This window comes from Bombina bombina, chromosome 1, assembly GCF_027579735.1.
Source record: "Bombina bombina isolate aBomBom1 chromosome 1, aBomBom1.pri, whole genome shotgun sequence".
Taxonomy (NCBI): domain Eukaryota; kingdom Metazoa; phylum Chordata; class Amphibia; order Anura; family Bombinatoridae; genus Bombina; species Bombina bombina.
Genome location: NC_069499.1, coordinates 417,742,688 through 417,766,784, shown reverse-complemented (window position 1 = coordinate 417,766,784; position 24,097 = coordinate 417,742,688). Strand labels below are relative to the sequence as shown.

At 40.2% G+C, this 24,097-nt stretch overlaps 1 protein-coding gene across 1 annotated transcript in view; it reads left to right on the top strand.

Moving 5' to 3' along the window:
* CD302 (CD302 molecule) overlaps positions 1-24,097 on the top strand; it is a 97,708-nt gene that overhangs the window by 29,322 nt on the left and 44,289 nt on the right. Inside the window, exons 3-5 of the mRNA XM_053698350.1 lie at positions 1,803-1,925; positions 2,891-3,070; positions 14,429-14,455. Of these exons, the coding sequence (XP_053554325.1) occupies positions 1,803-1,925; positions 2,891-3,070; positions 14,429-14,455 (330 nt within the window). The remainder of the gene's footprint in view (positions 1-1,802; positions 1,926-2,890; positions 3,071-14,428; positions 14,456-24,097) is intronic.

Genomic DNA, 24,097 nt, shown 5'->3' with positions numbered 1-24,097 from the left:
GTGACTATGCCCCGCAAAAAGCCCTTTTAAGGGCTGGTAAAAGAGCTGATTTCTTTGGGGAAATGCCCCGCAAAAAGCCCTTTTAAGGGCTGGCAATAGAGCTGTTACTTTGGGGCAATGTCACGCAAAAGGCCCTTTTAAGGGCTGGTAATAGAGGTGATTACTTTAGGGGGATTAGATTAGGGGTTAATGTATTTAATATAGCTGGCGGCGGTGTAGGGGGATTAAATTAGGGGTTAATACATTTAATATAGCTGGCGGCGGGGTAGGGGGATTAGATTAGGGGTTAATTAATTTAATATATCTGGCGGCGGTGTAGGGGGATTTAATTAGGGGTTAATACATTTAATATAGCTGGCGGCGGGGTAGGGGGATTAGATTAGGGGTTAATTAATTTAATATAGCTGGCGGCGGTATAGGGGGATTAAATTAGGGGTTAATAATTTGAATATAGCTGGCGGCGGGGTAGGGGCTCACATTAGGGGGTAGTTAATGTATCTGGCGGCGGGGTAGGAGCTCACATTAGGGGGTAGTTAATGTAGCTGGCGGCGGGGTAAGAGCTCACATTAGGGGGTAGTTAATGTAGCTGGCGGCGGGGTAGGAGCTCACATTAGGGGGTAGTTAATGTAGCTGGCGGCAGGGTAGGAGCTCACATTAGGGGGTAGTTAATGTAGGTGGCGGCAGGGTCCGGGAGCGGCGGTTTAGGGGTTAATAACTTTATTAGGTGGCGGCGGGGTCCGGGAGGGGCGGTTTAGGGGTTAATACATTTATTATTAGAAGAGTGAGGGGGGATAGTGGATAGAGGCTTAGACGTGTCGGGCTATGTTTGGGAGGCGTGTTAGACAGTACGGGAGATTTAATAACTTAGTCAGGTTTTGTAGGCGCCGGCAGTTTCTAAAGTGCTATAAGTCACTGGCGACTCCAGAAATTTGTACTTACGCAGATTTCTGGACATCGCTGGTTTATCCGACTTACGGCACTTTAGCAACTGCCGGTGGGGTATATTGGATAGCTCGAGTTGCGAGCTGAAACTACGGGCGGCGGGGGTTCCCTCGCTTGCGCCGCAAACTACGATCTATATCAGATCACGCCCCAGCTTTATAAACATAGGTCAGGTTGTCACTAATTAAGCTATGATTACGGCAAAAGTAGTCGAAACATGTTAGCATTAGTGACCCGAGGAAGGAAAATTTGACTGAAGCTGCAAGGAATGTTTTTACAATTATGGAATAATAAAGGATTTATGATTTTAACATAGCAAGTTTCCGGAGTACTCCTTTGAAATCGTTTACGTTTATCCTACATATTACAGAACACAAACTAAACTGAGATGTTTATTATATATCCCAAAAGCTATCAACCATGATATTATTATCAATTTTTTTTAAAATGTATTTATTTATTCATGCAAAACGTGAAGCCCCGGTGATGCCTGTCACTATGCAGGCCCGATCGCCAGGGTAGGAGCGGGTGGGAGCCCCTAGATCTCCCTCAAGGTGGGAGAGTACTAGTGACGGCTCTGAGTCGTTATTAGCACCAGAGTGGGAAACTCTGCGACGGCTCAGAGCCATCGTTAGCACTCAAGGGGTTAATATATCCAAGGAGATTGGTTGTTGTTGTTTTTTTTGCTTGTTTTACTTTTAGGTTATTAAGATTTATATAAATGTCAAGAAGTACAGTGTATTTCAGTACATAGGCTTACACAAACAACACTGTCGTGATGATATGCTAATAAAAATATTAAATAAGATAAGGAAATATAATGAACATGGAACATTTGAGAAAATTAACGTCTCCTACAGTTTCAGGTGCTGACATCATAAGTGTCAATAGCGAAGGAGAAAATGCATTTCTATTAAATATGTTTCAGACAGAATGGAAGGGCCCTCAGGACATTTTGCTGGGTCTGTTCTATGACGTTGATGGTAAGTTCATATGTAGGAATGGAAACTGATCTCTGCTAATTCTTGCAACCTCTATTCAGAAAACACGTAGAAGAGCTCGTAGTAATTGTCCTGCAGTTTATGTGATTGGCATAGATTAGAAGCTGATTGCATTGTTGTTGTTGTTGTTTTTTTAAAGTTTGATGTGGTTGCATTATGTTCATGTGCATTAGTTTAAAAGGTTTAGTCAACTGGTAAATTATTTTATAAGTAAGGTAAAACAAATTGCAGTTACATCGGTGAGAGCTGTTTAAATTGAATGTTAAACTATACAGCATGACTGTGCAAAGCTGAGTCCTGGGACTCTACTGCTCATTGACTGATAGAGACAACTTGCACTGGAAAAGATAGTTTTATTGAGCACAGAAACTTCTGCTTTTGGTACAGACAATATATGTATCATGTCATGTTACTCACTTGGTGATATACACAATTAACTTCCTTATATTACACATATTACACCATGGGACCTCCGTATTCAGCATTGCACCAGCAGATCACAAGAGCTGCTTGTGCAACGCCGCCCCCTGCAGACTCGCGGCCAATAGGCCGCCAGCAGGGGGTGTCAATCAACCCAATCGTACTCCATCAGGTTGAATTCCGGCGATTCCTGTCCACCTCATCAGAGCAGGTGGACAGGGTTATGGAGCAGCGGTCTTTGTGACCGCTGCTCCATAACTTGTGTTTCTGGCGAGTCTGAAGTCTCGCCAGAAACACGGGCCGTCAAGCTCCTTTCGGAGCTTGATCGATAGGCCCCCATGTCTCTTGCTTAGTTGCTCTAGCAATCAACTTCCAAAAAATTAGTATAAAAACTATTCAACCACATCCCTAACCCCATAGCAAAGTAATTACTTCACACTGACAGCTATTTAATGACAACTTTTGCTATTATTTGGTTGTTTATGTCTAATAACTAACTGAAGTGTTTTCAATACATTTTTATGCAGACAATTCTCTTAAATGGTACGACAATTCTGAGGTAACATTTACAAACTGGAGAGATGAACAGCAACAAGTCAATGAGGATTTAAGCACATGCATTAAAATGAACACAGAAAGTGGTTTGTGGGATGTAATCAGCTGTGAACATTTTCTGGAAATAGGAACATTGTGTAAAATGAGGTCAAGTACGTATTAATGTTAAATTATCAGAGACCATATGTATGTGATAGCTATTCACGAATAGGGTTTGCCAGAGTTTACGTTTTTAATCAAGGACTAGATTATAAATGGAGATCACAAATATTTGCTCTTTTGTGCATTAATATTAATACCAATTCTATTTTTTTGCTTATATTACAAGTCTAAAGTTATATTTTAGCACTTAAGTGAAAGTTAAGGCTGTGCTAACATATGCATTGTCCAAATAAGGTAACTGCTGGTTTGAATTTAGCTGTAAAAAAACTATTCCAGTAAAAAATATTTTAATATGTTTTAAAAATGTCAAGACTTGACTGATGTCTTGCATATGCCAGGGGTTTACCGTCCCTTTAACTATATTTTATGCAGAATGATATTCCCCTTACTAACACCCCACAGTGAAGCATTTGTTGCTAAGTACATTTGTCCAACGTAGGTTGCTTGATTATTTTTAATTTTCCTAATTTTTTTAGTGTGATTAGCTCTGTGTTGGTATTGCAAAACCACCACTATCTTTTATTTTACTTGGTTTAACCACGGCAGCAAAAAACATTACAATGTACATATATAAACATTTTGCACGTTTGTGATCCTTAAACTTAGAACTCAATTCCTAATGTAAGGATTAAAATCACTGAAAGTTTTACTATTAGGGTCAATTTATAATGGTAAGGGTTTGAGTCTCAGTCATAATAGTTTTAGGGGGTGACTAGGTAAGTATAGTGTGTATGAATATTTTTTTTTTATAAGGGCGAGTAAGTGCAATTTTTACAGATATAAGTCCTCTATTGTAGCATTCTGCTGTAAAAATTTTGAGTTTGAAATTCCACTGGTTACAGATCTAGAGCTAGTAGACATCTGGGACAAAGCCTACTTTATTCATGCATTTTGAAAAATGACAAGATCTAATATAAGCATAACAAATAATGAAAATGAATAGTATTTTACACTAAGTATGTTTGATTGACATACAATAGCTTATGCTTGTTAATGAGCTCTACATTTTTACTACATTTGATATTGGAAACAGTGAAGCATGATCTATCATGTTGGTACAGGCACAAACATAGCATTAGGGCAGGAAGACTTGTCTCTGCATGCCTGGGCATGCACAACCCTGCAAGTTTGCTACCATAGAGAACTTTCTGGTGCCCCACCAGAGATAATAAACCTGAAAGTGAGGGGAAATGTTAACAAATTGCACTTTCTTGCCACCATAAAAAAAAATAAAAAAAATAAGAGAAGCCTCAAACCTGAAGTGTTCTGCATGCACACTATGTATCAATATGTATGGAACCAAAAAAGATAGTGTTTGGTTCCAGGGGGGAGTTTAATATATGTTGCACTGCAGTTCAGCAGGAAATAGTTGATGAGTAAGGCAGTCACAGAGACATGACCTTTAAAGTCGTCAATCCCCGGCCTAACCTTCTAACATTTATCAAATAACTTACTTGCTATAAATAAAAGTTACACACAACTTTGGTATAAAAATTGGCCGCAGCCATTTTATTAATAACATAAGTTAAATATTAGATAATAAAACATTTCCAAACATTTAAACAGAACATACCCGATGTTCATAAATAACATTCCACATCAAACATACTGTCAATTCCCCACAGCGGTGCTAGTTCCCAAACCCACAAAAACAAGATGGCCGTTATTCAAAAACTGGACTCAACTATATCCCCGTTGAGTCCGTCCAAGCACACCTCCACTTTAATAGGGAACCCCTTGCCCCTATAAAACCAGTTGCCCGCTCACCCCATGGAGAGGCAACTACTTAAAATACTCCAAATCACTTGGCCATATTGCTTAACATATTTGTCTGGGAACTAGCACCCCCACCTTGCTGCGACGAACACAAAACAAGGAAGGGACACCACAGATTCAGGGAGGGAGGGAGGGAGCACTTTCCACAGAAGTTTGATTATTAATCTGATGACAGATTCTCCCGCTCTTTCCTTAAAAGCGTAACAGCGCGTGCTAAGCCCGCCCCATTACAGGCTCCCAACCAATCACACACTAGGCCTATTCCTCCAACGGTCAAGTCCCCTTCCCGTTACTTCGAACTCCCAGGGGCTCCCTGACCTTTAAAGTCGTCAATCCCCGGCCTAACCTTCTAACATTTATCAAATAACTTACTTGCTATAAATAAAAGTTACACACAATTTTGGTATAAAAATTGGCCGCAGCCATTTTATTAATAACATAAGTTAAATATTAGATAATAAAACATTTCCAAACATTTAAACAGAACATACCTGATGTTCATAAATAACATTCCACATCAAACATACTGTCAATTCCCCACAGCGGTGCTAGTTCCCAAACCCACAAAAACAAGATGGCCGTTATTCAAAAACTGGACTCAACTATATCCCCGTTGAGTCCGTCCAAGCACACCTCCACTTTAATAGGGAACCCCTTGCCCCTATAAAACCAGTTGCCCGCTCACCCCATGGAGAGGCAACTACTTAAAATCCTCCAAATCACTTGGCCATATTGCTTAACATATTTGTCTGGGAACTAGCACCCCCGCCACCGACTGGACTGACCGAACAGCCCAGTCCTGCCAAACCCAAAATTTTGCCCAACGCTTCTTTTATATCGAAAAGAAATACCTGCAGCCTAAATTGATTAAAGTGTACACCATCTTTTAGATAGAATTCCTCAGTCCCTTCCACTTCAAAATCTGGGTGAAAAACAACACCCCCCCCCCAACTTTCTTACGAAAGAACTAACTATTTTATTAACTTTCTTATGGCTCTTTTCCAACCTATCATAATCCCACGCTGATCTCCAAACCAGTCAAGGAGTAATCTGTGACCAGACTATTTTTATTCCAGGATAAAGATCTTTTATATTGCCCAAATCCCTTTTGATTCTTCTTACTAATTCTTTCTGAGGAATCATACCCAAATCATTCCCCCCCCCAAATGCAACACCAAAACGTCCGGGTGATGAAAAACCTTGCTGTAATCGACAAACACTGGAAACAGAAGTTCCCAGCACATACCCCTAATCCCAAACCATTTGACCTCCCATTGACCAACTGGACACCCGAGCTGTAGGTCGCCCATTTTCTTACTGGCCTCAGCATTGGCCCAATATATAAATGAATGCCCCATCACCCATACAATCCTCACACCTGAAATACAAGAAATAAAAGAAAAACATTCAGGATGATTTCTGCTCAAGCATTCCCACACATTCACCCCAATCTAAAAAAAATTTTTATTTTTTTTTATTTTTATTTTTTTTAAACCCTCAAATCAGGTCTAACATAAGATTTATAACGATTTGAACCCCATCTACCAATCTTTTTGACTATATCATCCTTGAAAACTAGCATAGAAGCTTCAGTAGCAGCTCCTATACGGAATGAGTGGGACCCAAACTCTAATGGATTAAAACCCAATAAAACAATTGATCCCTTCAGAATGGCTCTAAATTGATACTGTGACAAAAAAGAACAATCTGAGTGAACCAACAAAGGGCCATCCTGCAAAGGCTGTATGGACCCATAATGCATCATTACCTGACAAGGACATATCGCTGCACCACTAGGGAACAGCACTATATTCTTGCCTTTTCCGTAAATGTCTTTTTTACTACTCCTCAGTAAAATTTCAACCCTGTTCTCATCCCATATTACATCTCCTTTTTGTAAACCCCCAGAAAATTTCCTGCTAGGGCTTACCAATTCAGAAAGCCTAAAAGCCCCAAAAAAGGCCAATACAAAGGCCGTTCTAAACAATGTTACTTCAAATGCTGATGAACATATATCAGCCAATACTACCCAAATTTTTTCCAGCAAAGTAAATGTAATAGGCCTTCTCTTGTCTCTACTCTTCGCCTTCTTCTTCAAACCTTTAAGAACCTGACGCACCCGAAAAAACTTTGTAATGTCAGGCAGACCTAATAAACGGAATCTAAAAGCTAAAGCCGCCAATCTTTTCTCCATATTAGATGCTGACAAAACCAAGGTTCCCCAATGCCACATCCATTCCAATAAGCAACCTGTGACATCATCAGACCCCTTGTTGATTTCAGCCTGACCTAACCACATTTCCCATTCCCTCCAGACTGATACATAAGACACCCAAGTACCTGGAGCCAAAGATTTCCTAATTAACTCAGCCAATCCTCCACCCCAAGCTCACGAAAACGACACCACTGTGAACTAGATAAAGCATCTGCTATCAAATTAAGCTTACCAGGGATATGTTTTGCCCTGACAAAAACATTCATGCTTAAACATTTCAAGACCAGTACTCTCAATAAACGCAAAACTGGCAATGATGACGCAGATAATGAGTTGATAGCAGAAACAACACCCATATTATCCGTGTGGAACAATATGGATTTATTAACCAAATCATCTTCCCACACAAACAAAGCTACCAGAATCGTAAATAATTCAAGGAAGACTAGGTTCCGAGTTAAACCCAACCCCACCCATTCTTGAGGCCACACCTCCGCACACCAATGACCCTGAAAATAAGCCCTGAAACCAACGCCACCAGCTGCATCTGTTATCAAATCCAAATCAACATTAGAGATCCTAGCTTCCATAAAGATTGCAGCTCCATTAAAAATTTTAAGGAACTCCAACCAAACTTTCAAATCATCCTTGTGGCCTTTTTTAACCCTTACAAAATGATGAGGCTTACTAACACCAGACGTAGCCAATGACATTCTTCTAGAAAAAACTCTACCAATGGGAATGATTCTGCAAGCAAAATTCAATTTTCCCAACAGAGATTGCATTTCCCGCAGAGTCACCTTACGGACCCCCAGAAAATGCTGAATAATTTTTGACAAATCCACAATCTTTTCCAAAGGCAACCTACATTCCATTTTTTCAGAATCAATTGTAATACCCAAAAAATTAAGGGCCGTAACTGGACCCTCAGACTTTTCCATTGCAATAGGAACCCCAAATTCAGATGCCATTAAATAAAAACAATCCCTTAACAAACAAACGTCCGATTCAGGAGGACCAACAAAAAGAAAGTTATCCAAATAATGAACGATAGAAGTGAATCCTGACTTAAATTTAACAACCCATTCTAAAAAAGAACTAAAACACTCAAACAATTAACAAGAAATAGAACAACGCATCGGGAGGCAAAGGTCATTGTAGAAAAAGCCATCAAAGCAGCAACCCAAAAGATAATGGGAAGAAGGATGAACCGGAAGTAACCGAAAGGCTGCCTCAATATCCACTTTAGCCAGTAAAGCAAATTGACCAGCCTCCCTAACCAAATTAACCGCCATATCAAATGATGTATAAGACACAGACGATAATTCCTCCGGAATGTCATCATTCACTGACCCACCCTTTGGAAAAGATAAGTGGTGAATAAGTCGAAATTTACCAGGTTCCTTCTTAGGGACCACTCCCAAGGGAGAAATACGCAAATGGGGGATAGTAGAAACTTTAAAAGGACCTGCCATTCGGCCCAGCGAAACCTCCTTCTCAAGCTTACTCCTAACCACATCTGGCCATTCCCTGGCAGACTTAAGGTTACCTCTGTAGTGAACAACACCCCCTGAAGATGGAATTTTAAAACCAAACTCAAAACCATGAAGCAATAACAAAGCTTTTTCACCAAAGCCCTTATGTTTAGCGTAGAGTACGAGCCACAGCTCCATCCCGCTTAACCTCACCGGAGTTAATCCCTTTTTCAGACAGCTCCTGGGTTCCTCCCAATTTGTTCTTTTTGAAACACTTGGTGGAAGAGTGGGAACCCCCACACACTGAGCACTCATGTCTGAATTTACAAGCCGATCCCCATTTGCAAATCTTTTCATTGAAAGCAAAACAGAAACCTTTTTTGACTGTTGCCGACGACCCACTTTGAAGTGACCCGCCGGCACCCCCACGAAAAGGCTGCGAAGACCTTAAAGGGACAGTATACACTCATTTTCATATAACTGCATGTAATAGACACTACTATAAAGAATAATATGCACAGATACTGATATAAAAATCCAGTATAAAACTGTTTAAAAACTTACTTAGAAGCTGTCAGTTTGGCTCTGTTGAAAAGGTAGCTGGAAAGCCCACTGCAAGTGGCAAATAAGACACTCCCCCCCTCCCCCTTCTTTTGCATATGAAAAGACCCTTTACACAAACAGGAGCAAGCTGGAGTAGGTAGTCGAGCGTATTCGCATAAAACTTTGGGGCTTGGTTAGGAGTCTGAAAATCAGAGCAATGTTATTTAAAAATAAGCAAAACTATACATTAATTTAAAAAAAAAACTTTATGGGCTATATAAAAAGATTATCTACAAAACATTTATGCAAAGAAAAAATGAGTGTATAATGTCCCTTTAACGGGTCATCACTTTTAGCCAAAGGCCCATATCACGGTCATTCCACTTCATCTCAGGCTTAACCGACAAACGTTGTCTAAATTGTTCATCATAAACCCACCAAGCCATACCCCCATATGTTCTCTGAGCAGCGGCTACTTCATCTAAGTAACAAAAAAGTGCCGCGCCTTGGTCAGGGAACTTACCAGCAAATACACTGGCATAAATAACAAAAGCTTGAAACCAGTTAGTAAATGTTTTAGGTAACTTTCTGTATCGTTTTTTCCTCTCCTCCTCTTCCTTCTTAGACGCATCCTTCTTTGAGTCTTCAGGTATCTCAAAAAACTGGTCAAGAGGGAGGAGAGAAAATAATTCAATAAACTCTCTCTTACATATCTTCTCCCTTAACTCAACCGTCAAGTGCATACCCAAAGGCCCAATAGAACACAAACAAGACCTGGCCAAAGCCGTGTCAGCAATTTTAAGCTCAGAACCCCCAGACCCTTTATTATCAACATTGGCCACTTTTGACTGGGACAAACCAACCGCTTGAGATTGGGTTGCAGACCCTACATCTTTTGTTCCCTCACCCGAACTCCCTAATGACCCATTTTGAGGTGCAGATGCAGGAGGAACCCACGAATTGGCGACTCCCCCCAAAATTTTAGCACCTTCTAACTTGGCTAACAAGTCCCTTAAACTCGCTACAACAGTTATTGATAAAGGATCAACATTCACACCAACTTTTTCAACCCCCACATCCACAGCCCCAGATCCCTCATTACCTGTCCTAAGATCCTGAGCCGCCGCAGACTGATCCCCTTGAGATGCAGCCGTGACCTTCTCCTTATTCTGGAACCCAGGAGTCCTAGGTTCCGTATTAGCCATCAATTGTTGACTTCTTTCAGCCTGCAAAACAGAAACATGTGACAAACCCCCTGAAGGTGCCCAAACTCCAATGCCCCTACTAGCCATAGACATACCCAACCTACTATCCACTAAAACACCCCTACCCCTCTTAGCAGATGTAACCTCAAACCCTTCCCTCCTTAAGGCCCCATACTTCTTGTGTTGTCTACCTCTACCTTGTATTCTCCCATTCCCAGACCTGTTTGGACGTTGAACAGAATTAACCGAGCTATTAAATGTATTGTTATGACTCCGTCCCACCATCCCCTGATGAACAAAATTTAAATTGTTGGCCGTACTCACCTCTGCTTCTTCTCCCCTTGCATTAGAACGCCCCGCCCCCGGAACGCCGTCCTCCATATCAAGCCTGATATTATCCGTCCAGGATTCCTGAAGGCCATAAGCTTCCCCACTCAGGCCGTCATTTCCCACCACCAAGAAACCCGGAGAATTCACAGGCAGTGACCCAATCTCATTCCATTCTAAAAGAAAAACATTATTAGCAACAGGTAAATTTTCAACCGCATCAACATTCCTACCCCTCAAATTTCTTAACTCCTCCCTTAAAACTAAATCACTCGATGCCCTGACTGCCGGTCTAAACTGGCGAAGGGGGTTAACCACACTGGGAGAAGGAGGAATAAAATCCTCCTCAGAAGAATCTAAATATAAGGCTAATTCCCCAACGCCGTTATCAACCTCTGTATCATGCTGACTCTCACCGACTTCAACCCCTTCCACTCTCTCATCTAACACTTGATAAGCCTGTTCCTCAAAAGTGCTACTAGGCCTTAAAACCTGAGCCGTTTTCGAAACCTCAACCGCCTGTGACAAAACGGTCGGGCCTGACACCTTCAATTCCCTATCAACCTCACCCCTCTTTCTCTCTAAAACACTTACTGACCTACCACTGCTCACTTGCTCCTTACTAACGCTCGATAAACTAGGCCTCAGCGGACCGTCACCTTTACTAACTTGCCTCTTCCCCTTAACCACCTCTTTCTGGCCTAAATTGGCCGTCTTACCCTTAGGCAAAGAATCACCCTTCTTTACAGGCACATTAACTTGCTCCGGTAGAGAACAAATGCAGGCAGCATAGCAGGATCCACAATCTCAGCTCCGGCCTGCCGACTCACGGAACCAGAACCTGTCTTCTTCCTAACGGCCGCCTTTAACCCCGGACTGGGGCTGGGTCTTCTACGTCCGCCATTACTGCCCTGTGAATCCGGATCCAAACGAACCGGAGGCCTAGAACGCCTCACCGGTCTCGAAGCAGCATCCTCATTATCATCCGTCAATTCGATATCAGATGCGATCAAAGGACGTAACATCCTCTAGCCAGGTAGGGCCCATTTTAGCAGCTTCCAACTTAAGTTGATCGAAAATAGCATCAAACTGCGCCATCACAAATAACTCCAACAACGAGCACTTTCCACAGAAGTTTGATTATTAATCTGATGACAGATTCTCCCGCTCTTTCCTTAAAAGCGTAACACTGTATGTTCTGACTATGGACCACAGTTTATTTCAATGGAGTTTAAAGACTTCAGTATGGGTTGGGACTTTGACCACATTACCTCGTCACCAGGACACCCTCAAAGCAATGGGAAAGTAGAGTCGGCAGTAAAGACAGCCAAAAGACTACTGCAAAAAGCTGTGATTTCTCAAAATGATCCTTATCTAGCATTTTTGGATCATCGCAACACACCAACACAAGGCATGGAGTGCAGTCCTGCTCAAAGACTGATGGGTCGAAGGACCACATCGTTACTTCCAATAAGAGGGAGTCTGTTAATACAGGATCAAGTGATGAATGACAGGCACAAAATCCTGTGCAGGAAGCAGCGCTCATTGCAAGCTGCTCAATATAACAAGGGAGCCAAAGACCTGCGGCCTCTAAATGTTGGTGAACAGGTGTGGGTACAACCGCAAACAAACCAGGGAAAAGAGTGGCGGAAGGCTTGCCTAAGAGCTCCTGCAGGAATTAGGTCATATGAAGTGGTGACAGAGTCAGGACAGGTCCTGAGGAGAAATAGGAGGCATCTGAGAGGCACTGGACACTACAGGCCTCCAGCAAGGACCCAAACTAGCATCCAAGAGGAATCTCACATTTAGAATACAAACCAGCCTCTAATGACAAATAACTCAGAAGAAGAAGGACAAGAAGAAATAAACAGTGAAATATCAGACACGGACAGACTGCAGGATGATAACAGAGTCCTGTCAGAACAACCACAGGGATCCAGAAACACCCAGACTAGAAGTGGGAGATGTATCCGAAAACCAGAATATCTAAATGACTATGTGGAGTAATATTTAGCACAATGAAAGACTGCATCTCAGGATCCATATTCCTACAATAATTAAAAGAGATAGCTTTTAATAGATAGTGTTTGGTTCTAGGAGGAAGTTTAATATATGTTGCACTGCAGTTCAGCAGGAAATAGTTAGTTGATGAGTAAGGCAGTCACAGAGACATTAACTGTAACAAGAGCGGAAGTTTATGCATTCTGTTATAAGATGTTCTTTTCATAAATTTGTTAAAACTGCAACAGGAGTCTGAGAGCCTCTTATAAACATCAGCTTTATACACACTACACTTACCTAGGTACCCCTTAAAAAAAATACTTGAACCCTTCCTATTATAAATTGACTCTAAATGTGGAACTTTCAGAGATTTTTTTTATCATATTATTAAGACTTGGAATGTGCACATTTTTATATATATGAACATGTAACTTGTAATGGGATTTAGAGATCAGTTTTTGTTCCAAGGAGCTAGGACCATCCTTAGCTGAGATATTGTGGTTTCCGTAAACATTTGTATAACCAGAATTTGTAGGGAAATTAAAAATAGTCAAGGAAACAAACTTGACAATTATTGGACCACTTAAATTGGATTTCCCCATAAAGGGACAATTTTTCTTTCATGATTCAGATAGAGAATACAATTTTAAACTACATTACAATTTACTTATATTATCTAATTTGCTGCATCCTTCAGATATCCTTTGTTGAAGAAATAGCAATGCACATGGGTGAGCCAATCACACAAGGCATCTATGTGCAGCCACCAATAAGCTTATTTAGATATGTTTTTCAACAAAGGATATCGACAAAATTAAGCAAATTAGAAATAGAAGTAAATTGGAAAGTTGTTTAAAACTGTATTCTCTATCTGAATCATGAAATAAAAAATTTCCCTTTAAAGGGACACTGATCCCAAATTTTTTTCTTTTGAGATTCAGATAGGGCATGCAATTTTAAGCAACTTTCTAATTTATTCCTATTATCAAATGTTCTTCATTCTCTTGGTATCTTTATTTGAAATGCAAAAATGTAAGTTTAGATGCCGGCCCATTTTTGGTGAACAACCTGGGTTGTTCTTGCTGATTGGTGGATAAATTCACCCACCAATGAACAAGTGCTTTCCATGGTTCTGAACTAAACAAATAGCTTAAATGCCTTCTTTTTCAAATAAAGATAGCAAGAGAACAAAGAAAAATTGATAATAGGAGTAAATTAGAAAGTTGCTTAAAATCGCATGCTCTATCTGAATCATGAAAGAAAAAAATTGGGTTCAGTGTCCCTTTAAGTACACACTCAAGTTTAACAAAAACAAGTTGTTTGATATGATACTGCAGCAGTAAGCTTTTTAGGAAAACAAAATACTGTTTTATTTTGTTCAAGCATTATTATTATTACTATGTAATAATATTTCTCTGGGTTTAGGGTGAAATGTGTTAATCCATAGCTTAAATAGATGTAAAGGGCACATTTTAAACGAGTCTTCTGCTGCAGGGTACTGTTGCATAGTAAGACAGTTTTATTAGAAGTTATTTAGCAACATACAAAAATGTGCTGGGGGGAATAAAATCTGTGACAATTTAAAATGTACTACTGTGTGTAAAGATGCAAAAACGTCAACACAATCTGTTATATGGAAAAACTGTGTGTCTTTACCTTTTTACAAAATATATAAAATGTCAGCTTGGTCCTTCTTAAAGGGACAGATTTAAGTTTGTAAAATATTTAGTTATGTGCAGTAACAAACAAAAAAAACTTTGCAATATGTGTTGAGTTTTCTTTTTTTTTTTGGTCTTATGATTTCAGATATCCAAAAGGAGAAAAAACAAACTGGTAAGTTCTGGCAGTGACAAGATAAACTTAATTTGTATTTTTTCTTAGACAAAGGCGGCCCTAGCTTTAGGCCAAATAGGCGGTCGCCTAAGACCTCGCTAAACCAGGGGCCCTGCACAATGCTCAGTAAGCATACTTAGTCATTCAGCAGCTGCTGCTTTATATCATAACCAGCATTCTTTTCATCTTCCTGACCTGACCTTGTTATTCCTCACAGTATCAGTCCTGTCCAAGCCCCCTCCTCCTAACTGGCCTATCTCCATTAAGCAACGCACCTTACTGCACTTACTCTATTTGTGACACTGGTAGCACCGGCACGTGGCACCTCTATCCCACTCTACACTTCATAGGTTACTTCTTTCAGTAGTGCGCCGCTGCCTCGCATACACATGGCAGTGCAATGGATCAGGCCCATCTGGATGGTTGTTAGCAGAGAGGCACTGCAATCCTGTCGTCCGATAAAATACTGGCCCCCTGGCCCCAGTCAGCTGCAGACTGCAGCTGATCACAGGAGAGGAGTGCAGCAGCACAAGGAGTGAGCCGGTGTGATTGATGGCTCCTGGGGGACACAGCTAGGCTTGAGAAAATTGCGGTGCTCCAAGGATTTAGAAAAAGGGGCGTGAAAAGTTTAGTGAAAAGCAGTGAACAACAAACTGTGAGTAAATCCTTTTGGGGTTAATTGCACTGGGAGAACATTCCTGACTATTTTTTATTTTTTTTTTAATTCTTTTTATTGAAGAAGCACAGGTACAATCAATCAAGTGCATACACTGACATATAGAGTTACAGCAACATTACCATCAATATTATGGGATGAGCATGACATATTAAGTATAGATACAAAATCAATAGTGGTACCGTTGCTATCATCAAATGCAATAAGAGACTGTGGTTTCCTTTCATAGAGCATAGTACACATGTATTCTACAAGTTTAGGATTAAAGCCACGATATAACATAGAATAATCCCTACCATAAAAGTTATAGCAAAATTAGCTGATCATTATCTCACATTGCACCTGTACCTCTTAGTTTTATAATATTAACACAAACCAAAACTAATAACACAACACATAACAAAACAACAAAATAAAACATCTAATCTACACAAATAAACTAAACAAAAACCGGACAGAACCCAATTAAATTCAGGAAGTATGCGGACAGCTGCTTTAATGGGAGAGAATCCCCAGTTAGATATGCATGGGAAATATCAGTACACTGACTACTCAACCTTAATTAACAAATAAATTATACTGTCAGGCAAATATCTTCTAGTAAACATCAAGGGGTCGATCCGATAAAAATCGTCGCCCGCAAAAGTCGGCGACGCCAATATTTGCGCGGGTTTGGTATCCTATATACTGCGTAACCTAGAAGTTACGCGCGTATATTTCTGCCGTCGCCCGTAGTTTTTTGGGCCATAGGCAGGTATACCAAACCCGCGCAATTTGGTATCCAATATACAGCGTAAGGACTTACGTGGCGAAAATGGAGAAATCTTACTTCATTTTCACCTTGCCACAAAAAGCAGCCGTAAGAAGCCTTACGCTGACTATTGGAGCCCCGTAACTCCCTAAACTGGCTGCTAAAATAAACCTAACACCTAACGCATGCGCAATGTCTATCTCCCTGTCAACCGCGATCTTCTAAAATAAACCTAACACCTAACGCATGCGCAATGTCTATCTCCCTGTCAACCGCGATCCCCCGCCGCAATCCCTAATAAAGTATTTAACCCCTAAACCGCCGCCATCTACCTAATCTATCCCCTAATGTGAACCCCTAAAACCGCCACCATCTAACTGATCTATCCCCTAATGTGAACACCTTACACCGCCGCCATCTATATTAAAATTACTAACCCCTAATTTAATCTACCTACCCCGCCGCCAGCTATATTATCTATATTAACCCTAAGTATATTATAGTTAATATAGTTATTACATTATATATATTAACTATATTAACCCTAATTATATTAGGGTTAATATAGTTAATATAGTTACTATAGTATTTATATTAACTATATTAACTCTATCTAACCCTAACACCCCTAACTAAATTCTTATTAAATAAATCTAATTCATATTATAAACTAAAATATTCCTATTTAAATCTAAATACTTACCTATAAAATAAACCCTAAGATAGCTACAATATAATTAATAATTACGTTATAGCTATGTTAGGGTTTATATTTATTTTACAGGTAAATTGTTAATTATTTTAACTAGGTATAATAGCTATTAAATAGTTATGAACTATTTAATAGCTACCTAGTTAAAATAATTACCCAATTACCTGTAAAATAAATCCTAACCTAAGTTACAAATACACCCACACTATCAATAAATTAAATAAACTACAAATATCTATCTAAAAATACAATTAAATAAACTAAACTAAATTACAAAAAAAACAAACACTAAATTACAAAAAATAAAAAAAAGATTACAAGATTTTTAAGCTAATTACACCTATTCTAAGCCCCCTAATAAAATAATAAAGCCCCCCAAAATAAAAAAATTCCCTACCCTATTCTAAATTAAAAAAAGTTCAAAGCTCTTTTACCTTACCAGCCCTTAAAAGAGCCTTTTGTGGGGGCATGCGCTAAAGAAAACTGCTCTTTTGCCTGCAAAAAAAAACACAATACCACCCCCCAACATTACAACCCACCACTCACATACCCCTAATCTAACCCAAACCCCCCTTAAATAAACCTAACACTACCCCCCTGAAGATCTCCCTACCTTGTATTCACCCAGCCGGGCCGAACTCCTCATCCGATCCAGGTGATGTGTTCCAGCAAGCGGCAGTGAAGTCTTCTTCCATCCGGGCTATGTCTTGAAGCAAGCGGCAGAGAGTCTTCTTCCATCGGCGATGTCTTCAAGCAAATTGGCATCTTCAATCTTCTTTCTTTGCTCCTCCGCCGCGGAGCATCCTTCCAGCACGACGACTTCCCGACTAATGAGGTTCCTTTAAATGACGTCATCCAAGATGGCGTCCGCCGAATTCCGATTGGCTGATAGGATTCTATCAGCCAATCGGAATTAAGGTAGAAAAATCTGATTGGCTGATTGAATCAGCCAATCAGATTCAAGTTCAATCCGATTGGCTGAACCAATCGGAATTAAGGTAGAAAAATCTGATTGGCTGATTGAATCAGCCAATCAGATTCAAGTTCAATCCGATTGGCGGATTTCGACGGACGCCATCTTGGATGACGTCATTTAAAGGAACCTCATTCATCGGGAAGTCGTCGTGCCGGAAGGATGCTCCGCGGCGGAGGAGCGAAGGAAGAAGATTGAAGATGCCGATTTGCTTGAAGACATCGCTGATGGAAGAAGACTCTCTGCCGCTTGCTGGAACACATCGCCCGGATGGAAGAAGACTTCACTGCCGCTTGCTGGAACACATCGCCCGGATCGGATGAGGAGTTCGGCCCGGTGTGGTGAAGACAAGGTAGGGCGATCTTCAGGGGGGTAGTGTTAGGTTTATTTAAGGGGGGTTTGGGTTAGATTAGGGGTATGTGGGTGGTGGGTTGTAATGTTGGGGGTGGTATTGTGTTTTTTTTTTTGTAGGCAAAAGTGCAGTTTTCTTTGGGGCATGCCCCCACAAAAGGCCCTTTTAAGGGCTGGTAAGGTAAAAGAGCTTTGAACTTTTTTTAATTTAGAATAGGGTAGGGAATTTTTTTATTTTGGGGGGGCTTTATTATTTTATTAGGGGGCTTAGAATAGGTGTAATTAGCTTAAAAATCTTGTAATCTTTTTTTTATTTTTTTGTAATTTAGTTTATTTAATTGTATTTTTAGATAGATATTTGTAGTTTCTTTAATTTATTGATAGTGTAGGTGTATTTGTAACTTAGGTTAGGATTTATTTTACAGGTAATTGGGTAATTATTTTAACTAGGTAGCTATTAAATAGTTCATAACTATTTAATAGCTATTATACCTAGTTAAAATAATTAACAATTTACCTGTAAAATAAATATAAACCCTAACATAGCTATAATGTAATTATTAATTATATTGTAGCTATCTTAGGGTTTATTTTATAGGTAAGTATTTAGATTTAAATAGGAATATTTTAGTTTATAATATGAATTAGATTTATTTAATAAGAATTTAGTTAGGGGTGTTAGGGTTAGATAGAGTTAATATAGTTAATATAAATACTATAGTAACTATATTAACTATATTAACCGTAATATAATTAGGCTTAATATAGTTAATATATATAATGTAATAACTATATTAACTATAATATACTTAGGGTTAATATAGATAATATAGCTGGCGGCGGGGTAGGTAGATTAAATTAGGGGTTAATAATTTTAATATAGATGGCGGCGGTGTAAGGGGTTCACATTAGGGGATAGATCAGTTAGATGGTGGCGGTTTTAGGGGCTCACAGTAGGGGGTTAGTTTATGTAGATGGCGACGGTTTAGGGGTTAAATACTTTATTATGGATTGCGGCGGGGGATCGCCGTTGACAGGGAGATAGACATTGCGCATGCGTTAGGTGTTAGGTTTATTTTAGCAGATCACGGTTGACAGGGAGATAGACATTGCGCATGCGTTAGGTGTTAGGTTTATTTTAGCAGCCAGTTTAGGGAGTTACGGGGCTCCAATAGTCAGCGTAAGGCTTCTTACGGCTGCTTTTTGTGGCGAGGTGAAAATGGAGTAAGATTTCTCCATTTTCGCCACGTAAGTCCTTACGCTGTATATTGGATACCAAACTGCGCGGGTTTGGTATACCTGCCTATGGCCCAAAAAACTACGGGCGACGACAGAAATATACGCGCGTAACTTCTAGGTTACGCCGTATATAGGATACCAAACCCGCGCAAATATTGGCGTCGCCAGCTTTTGCGGGCGCCGTTTTTTATCGGATCGACCCCCGCTGGTTTATCAGACTTACGGCACGTTAGCATCTGACGACGCAGTATATGGGATAGCTCGAGTTGCGAGCTGAAACTGCGGGCAACGCGGGTTCCCTCGCTTGCGCCGCAAACTACGATCTATATCGGATCGCGCCCCAATCTGGAGACTGACTGTGTAAATGACCCAGTATGGAAAGTGTGGCTGCTTTAGTATTGCATGTATGTGGTTACTTAATAGATTCTTGATAAATATAAGTGGAATATGCATATGCACAAGCTACTTAAAATGATTAAATATGTCTGATTATAATTCGAAGCAGGAGCTTGTATGTGTGTTGAGACCTCAGGTTGCATAGACTTTTTAGTTCTCAAGGCTACAACTAATAAAAGTAACAATGACCATATTTTTAGGTGCCAGAATCTAGTGCTACTTATAGGCAGCATCTCATTACCTGACAACTGAAATAAACAACACAGAGGCAGAGAAATGCAGCATAAGCAGCTGCCCCTAGACGCTTGCAACCTCCGTGTACTATGGTTAGTTATTATACTTTCTTATAGGTATAGGGAGCCTTGTAAAGAATGAGTTGATGTGCCTAGGAGAGCAACATATGTGACAAACCTTAGTATCTTAGTGCTCCCGGGGTAGTGTTCAGACGGGTGTAAAGCGCAACAACAAGGGACCCAAAATAAAACTACATATGAAGCATATCCACCTAGGGAAGGGAATGGTAGAGAGAAAGTACAAATACTTAACAATAGAAAATTAAGCTAAACCATTTATAAACCAGAAAAAGGTAATTGCAATGTTTGTGTGTGGCAATTAAGTGATTGTATTTGTTTCTCTAGAGGAAAGAGAAAACGCATACATTAACAGCAGGGTAAGGATACAGATACATGCAAAACCATAAGTTTCCAATGTACAATTGACATTATCTACAGGGATATCCCTAACATAGCATTAGAAAGTGGTGAAGCCCATTTATTTTCATGCATATATTAGGAAGAGCACATTCTTGGAATAAGCTGCAGCTAGATCGTTTCACCTTGCTCAAGAACTGAACTTTCACTTTATATTAGGATGTAATACCACAGTAACCACTAGAGGTCCTCATAGATTAACGATCTTTAACAAAGACCCTCTGCAGCTTCTGCACATAAAAAGAAGAGACCAATATTCAAATAATGAAATGTTCTTGCGAGTTAACAAATGATCCAGCCTAATAAATTGATATCCCCCAGGGGGGATGGGGACAACCTACCCTCTCTATAGTAATAATATATGAAGCCAGGATACATAATTAATATAATTACGATAAGAGAAGTGACCTTTCAGAGGTAACATATTAGATAACAAATATTGTTGCTCATTATTAAACAGAACTAAACAAGCATTAAAATCTCGTCTGAGTGTCGTGCAGTGCAACATATTTCCACTTCCATTATTACATTCCCTTGATAAGTAGGATATTCCAAGGACTTAGGGATATAGGAGAATAAACATTCGCTATCTGCTTATGCGCTGGCTGTTAAAAATTGAGTTGGGGGGGTTAGAGGCTCCTGTAAATCATAAGCTTATTGAGAGAGCTATTGGAATCAAGGTGTGGTACAAAGCATGCTTTCTTTTTAGAAATACTATAAAAAAAAAATAAAAAAAATAAAACATAATAAAACAACACAAGTGGCCAACATGGCCAAAGTTGAGAACCTCTGTGAAACTTTAACAGTGTACTGCAGCAGGCTTGCAGGCTGGCTTCCAGTTACTTAAGTATGAGACCACAGCGTGCAAGGTCTAAATAAGCCAGTCAAGAAGGAGTTTAAAACTTCAGAGCTTAAATATGTGATATACATAGACTTGCAGAGAATGCAAGCCAAGTTTCAAGGGGCATCCGGTAAACAAAAGGAGGTCATATTATAATGGGGGGAGAAGGAATCCGGAGAGACAAGTCAGCCAATTCCAGCTCGGGTTAAGAACAGATAATAGTAACACCTCAGGAGAGTATAATATGTCCCAGTAGAACGGCGGCAAGAGGGTCTCCACATAGTAATGTCCTGTTGCGTCCCAGCCTCATGATCTGTTGCCATAAGAACGAGTGTGGTCGTTGCAGATTTTATGAGAGGACCTGCAGATAGGCTTTTAATTTTAATGACGAGGGAGGCTTTCCTATGCTCATGTTCCAATGCAGAGATAACGGGTAGGTCTGTGACAGATTGTGTAGGAGGACCTGCAGGCAGGTTTTTAAGTTCAGCTGTGCATAATGTCGCTTTATCGATATTTGCTATCATGGTGACATCGGAGGTAAATGCTTCTTCAGCCTGCTCTAAAATATGACATTGAGAGGCTTCCGGTTCACGGAGGTACGTCATCTGTTTAGTCAGACTTGTCCAAGATTTGTTATCTTCCTCAAAACAAGATTCTTGTTCCTCTGCTTTTCCTCTGCTTCCCTGAGGAGGTCTTTCCTGTGGAGTGCCGCAATTGGTGTCGAATAAGACAGCCTCTGGTCGGCGCCATTTTGTTGAAGTACATTCAGGTCCTGGGGTCTGAATCTCAGTTAACAAATGCTGCGTGGCTTCTTCTAGCTTAATAAATGCCGGCAGTAACAGGTTTTTTAAGGAGAGTGCTATTTCCGTGTATTGGCGGTTTTCTGAGGGTGAGCTAAACATGTTGTCTGCCCAGGCCGCTTCTACACAGGATAGCACGTTGTAGACTACTCCAGTTTACAAACTTTCCTGAAATCTTCTACTTTGTCTGACTTCTCGGGGGCCAGGTGATAGTAATCCTGATCCCTTAAGGTTCCCAAACAGCCAAACTGCTAAGGGAGATTAGGATGGCTTAAGGTATGGCCACTTTCAAACGATAAGTTTAAGACGATATGCAGAGCTTCATAGTCTTGGGCCATCTTGGGTCGCCACCCACCGGAAGTCCCTGACTATTTATTTCACATGTTGCCAAACAAAGAATTGTTTATTTGCTTTTTGCATACACATTTAACTCTAAATATACAATTAGAGTTATAATAATATGATGAAATAAAGTTAATATTTACTCCCCTTATGTATGGACCGCTATCCCACAGTCTCTCCCAAACACCATCCAACAGATGTAGGAGCTACAGGAGGGCTTGAATGTGTTGGAAATACCTCAATTACTTCTCCAATTTGTCTTGAATGTGTTGGAAATACCTCAATTACTTCTCCAATTTGTCCACAAAGTGTGCAGTTTTCTCCTCAACGCTATGGAAAAATTCACATTAGTGTAGTATGCCAACATGGAGAATGACCAAAAAGGTACTCACAATAAAGAGCTATATGTATAATTGTTATGAGCGTTGAGAAAAGTAAAGTTTATTACTGCTATACCTTAACATGAAGGAGCTGTAATCCTGTGTCTTCTATAAACTGGCTAATTGCTGCGTATCCATCTTGTGAATACTTTCCTTTTTGGCCATACACCATATTGGCATACTACACTATTGTGAATTCTTCCATAGTGTTAAGGAGAAAACTGCACACTTGCACGTGGACAAATTGGAGAAGTAGCTAAGGTGTTTCAAACACATTCAAGCCCCCCTGTGGTCCAGCACCTCCTATATTAAATACAAAACTTCTAACAGGCTGTTTTGCAGTATCAGGCGGCCTGGCTGCCTTCTCTTGATGTTAGTCCTCATCTCAGCAGTAGCATATCAGGGCTGGGCATGTAGGATCAAACAGCAGCCTGTTCAGCCTTAGAGGAGATTATGGGGGATATTATCAAAGCAGCAGCCACTTATAAAAGCTGCACTCTGAGTCCACTCATAATCATATTTATGGCTGGGTTGATGGATCATGATTTTGTGCACTGTGTATAAGTTGCTGCTTTGGTAGCCACCCCCATAACCTCCTCTGTGCAGGAGTATTCATAATGTGCTATAAGTTAAACAATCAATAGTCACTTCTGCCAATGCCACATGGCTGACTACCTGAGTTCCCCCATACCCCCACTCCTGCAGAGCTACTTGCTGTCTGTGTAATACAGTAACAGCTGACGACTCCTCTAGCCTCCCTAGACAGCAAGTGAGCTCTGTTCCCCAGATAACACTATGGGGAAAAAAAACATACTAATGGTCTGTTCCCTAGATCACAGTAAGGATCAGAAAGTGAGGCGTGTTCCCCAGATTACAATATGGGCCATTAAAGTCATACTAATATGTAAGACTGTGCACCACATTTGCTTTATTCTCTTGGTATCCTTTGTTAAAGGAACAGTAATTTATTTATTCATTATCGGTTATTTGTAGAGAGCCAACATATTCTGCAGTGCTACAGTAATTCACTACTAGGAGCTAGCTGAACACATTAGATGAGCCAGTCACAAGAGGCATACATGTGCAGCCACCAATAAGCAGCTAGCTCCTAGTAGTGTATTGCAGTTCCTGACCTACCTAGCTTTTCAACAAATGATACCAAGAGAAAAAAGCAATTGTGCACTGGTATTTGAAGTGGCCCACAATGCAAACGCAACCTTGCGTTCGTATTGCATGGAAGCTTTGCACTCAATAATGCGCACTTTCATAGCTCAAATGGGAGCCTCGTTCTCAGATGACACAATGTCCCAATATTGCATTACTGATTTCCTTAACTGCAATGTCTGTAAATTAGCAGATTAGAGAAAAGAACAGGATGTCTTTGAAAGGTTTATTGATAGGGATTATAAACCCTCTATTGTTAAAAAGACACGTACTAGGGCTATTGAAGGCAAGACAAATTTGGCTCCTG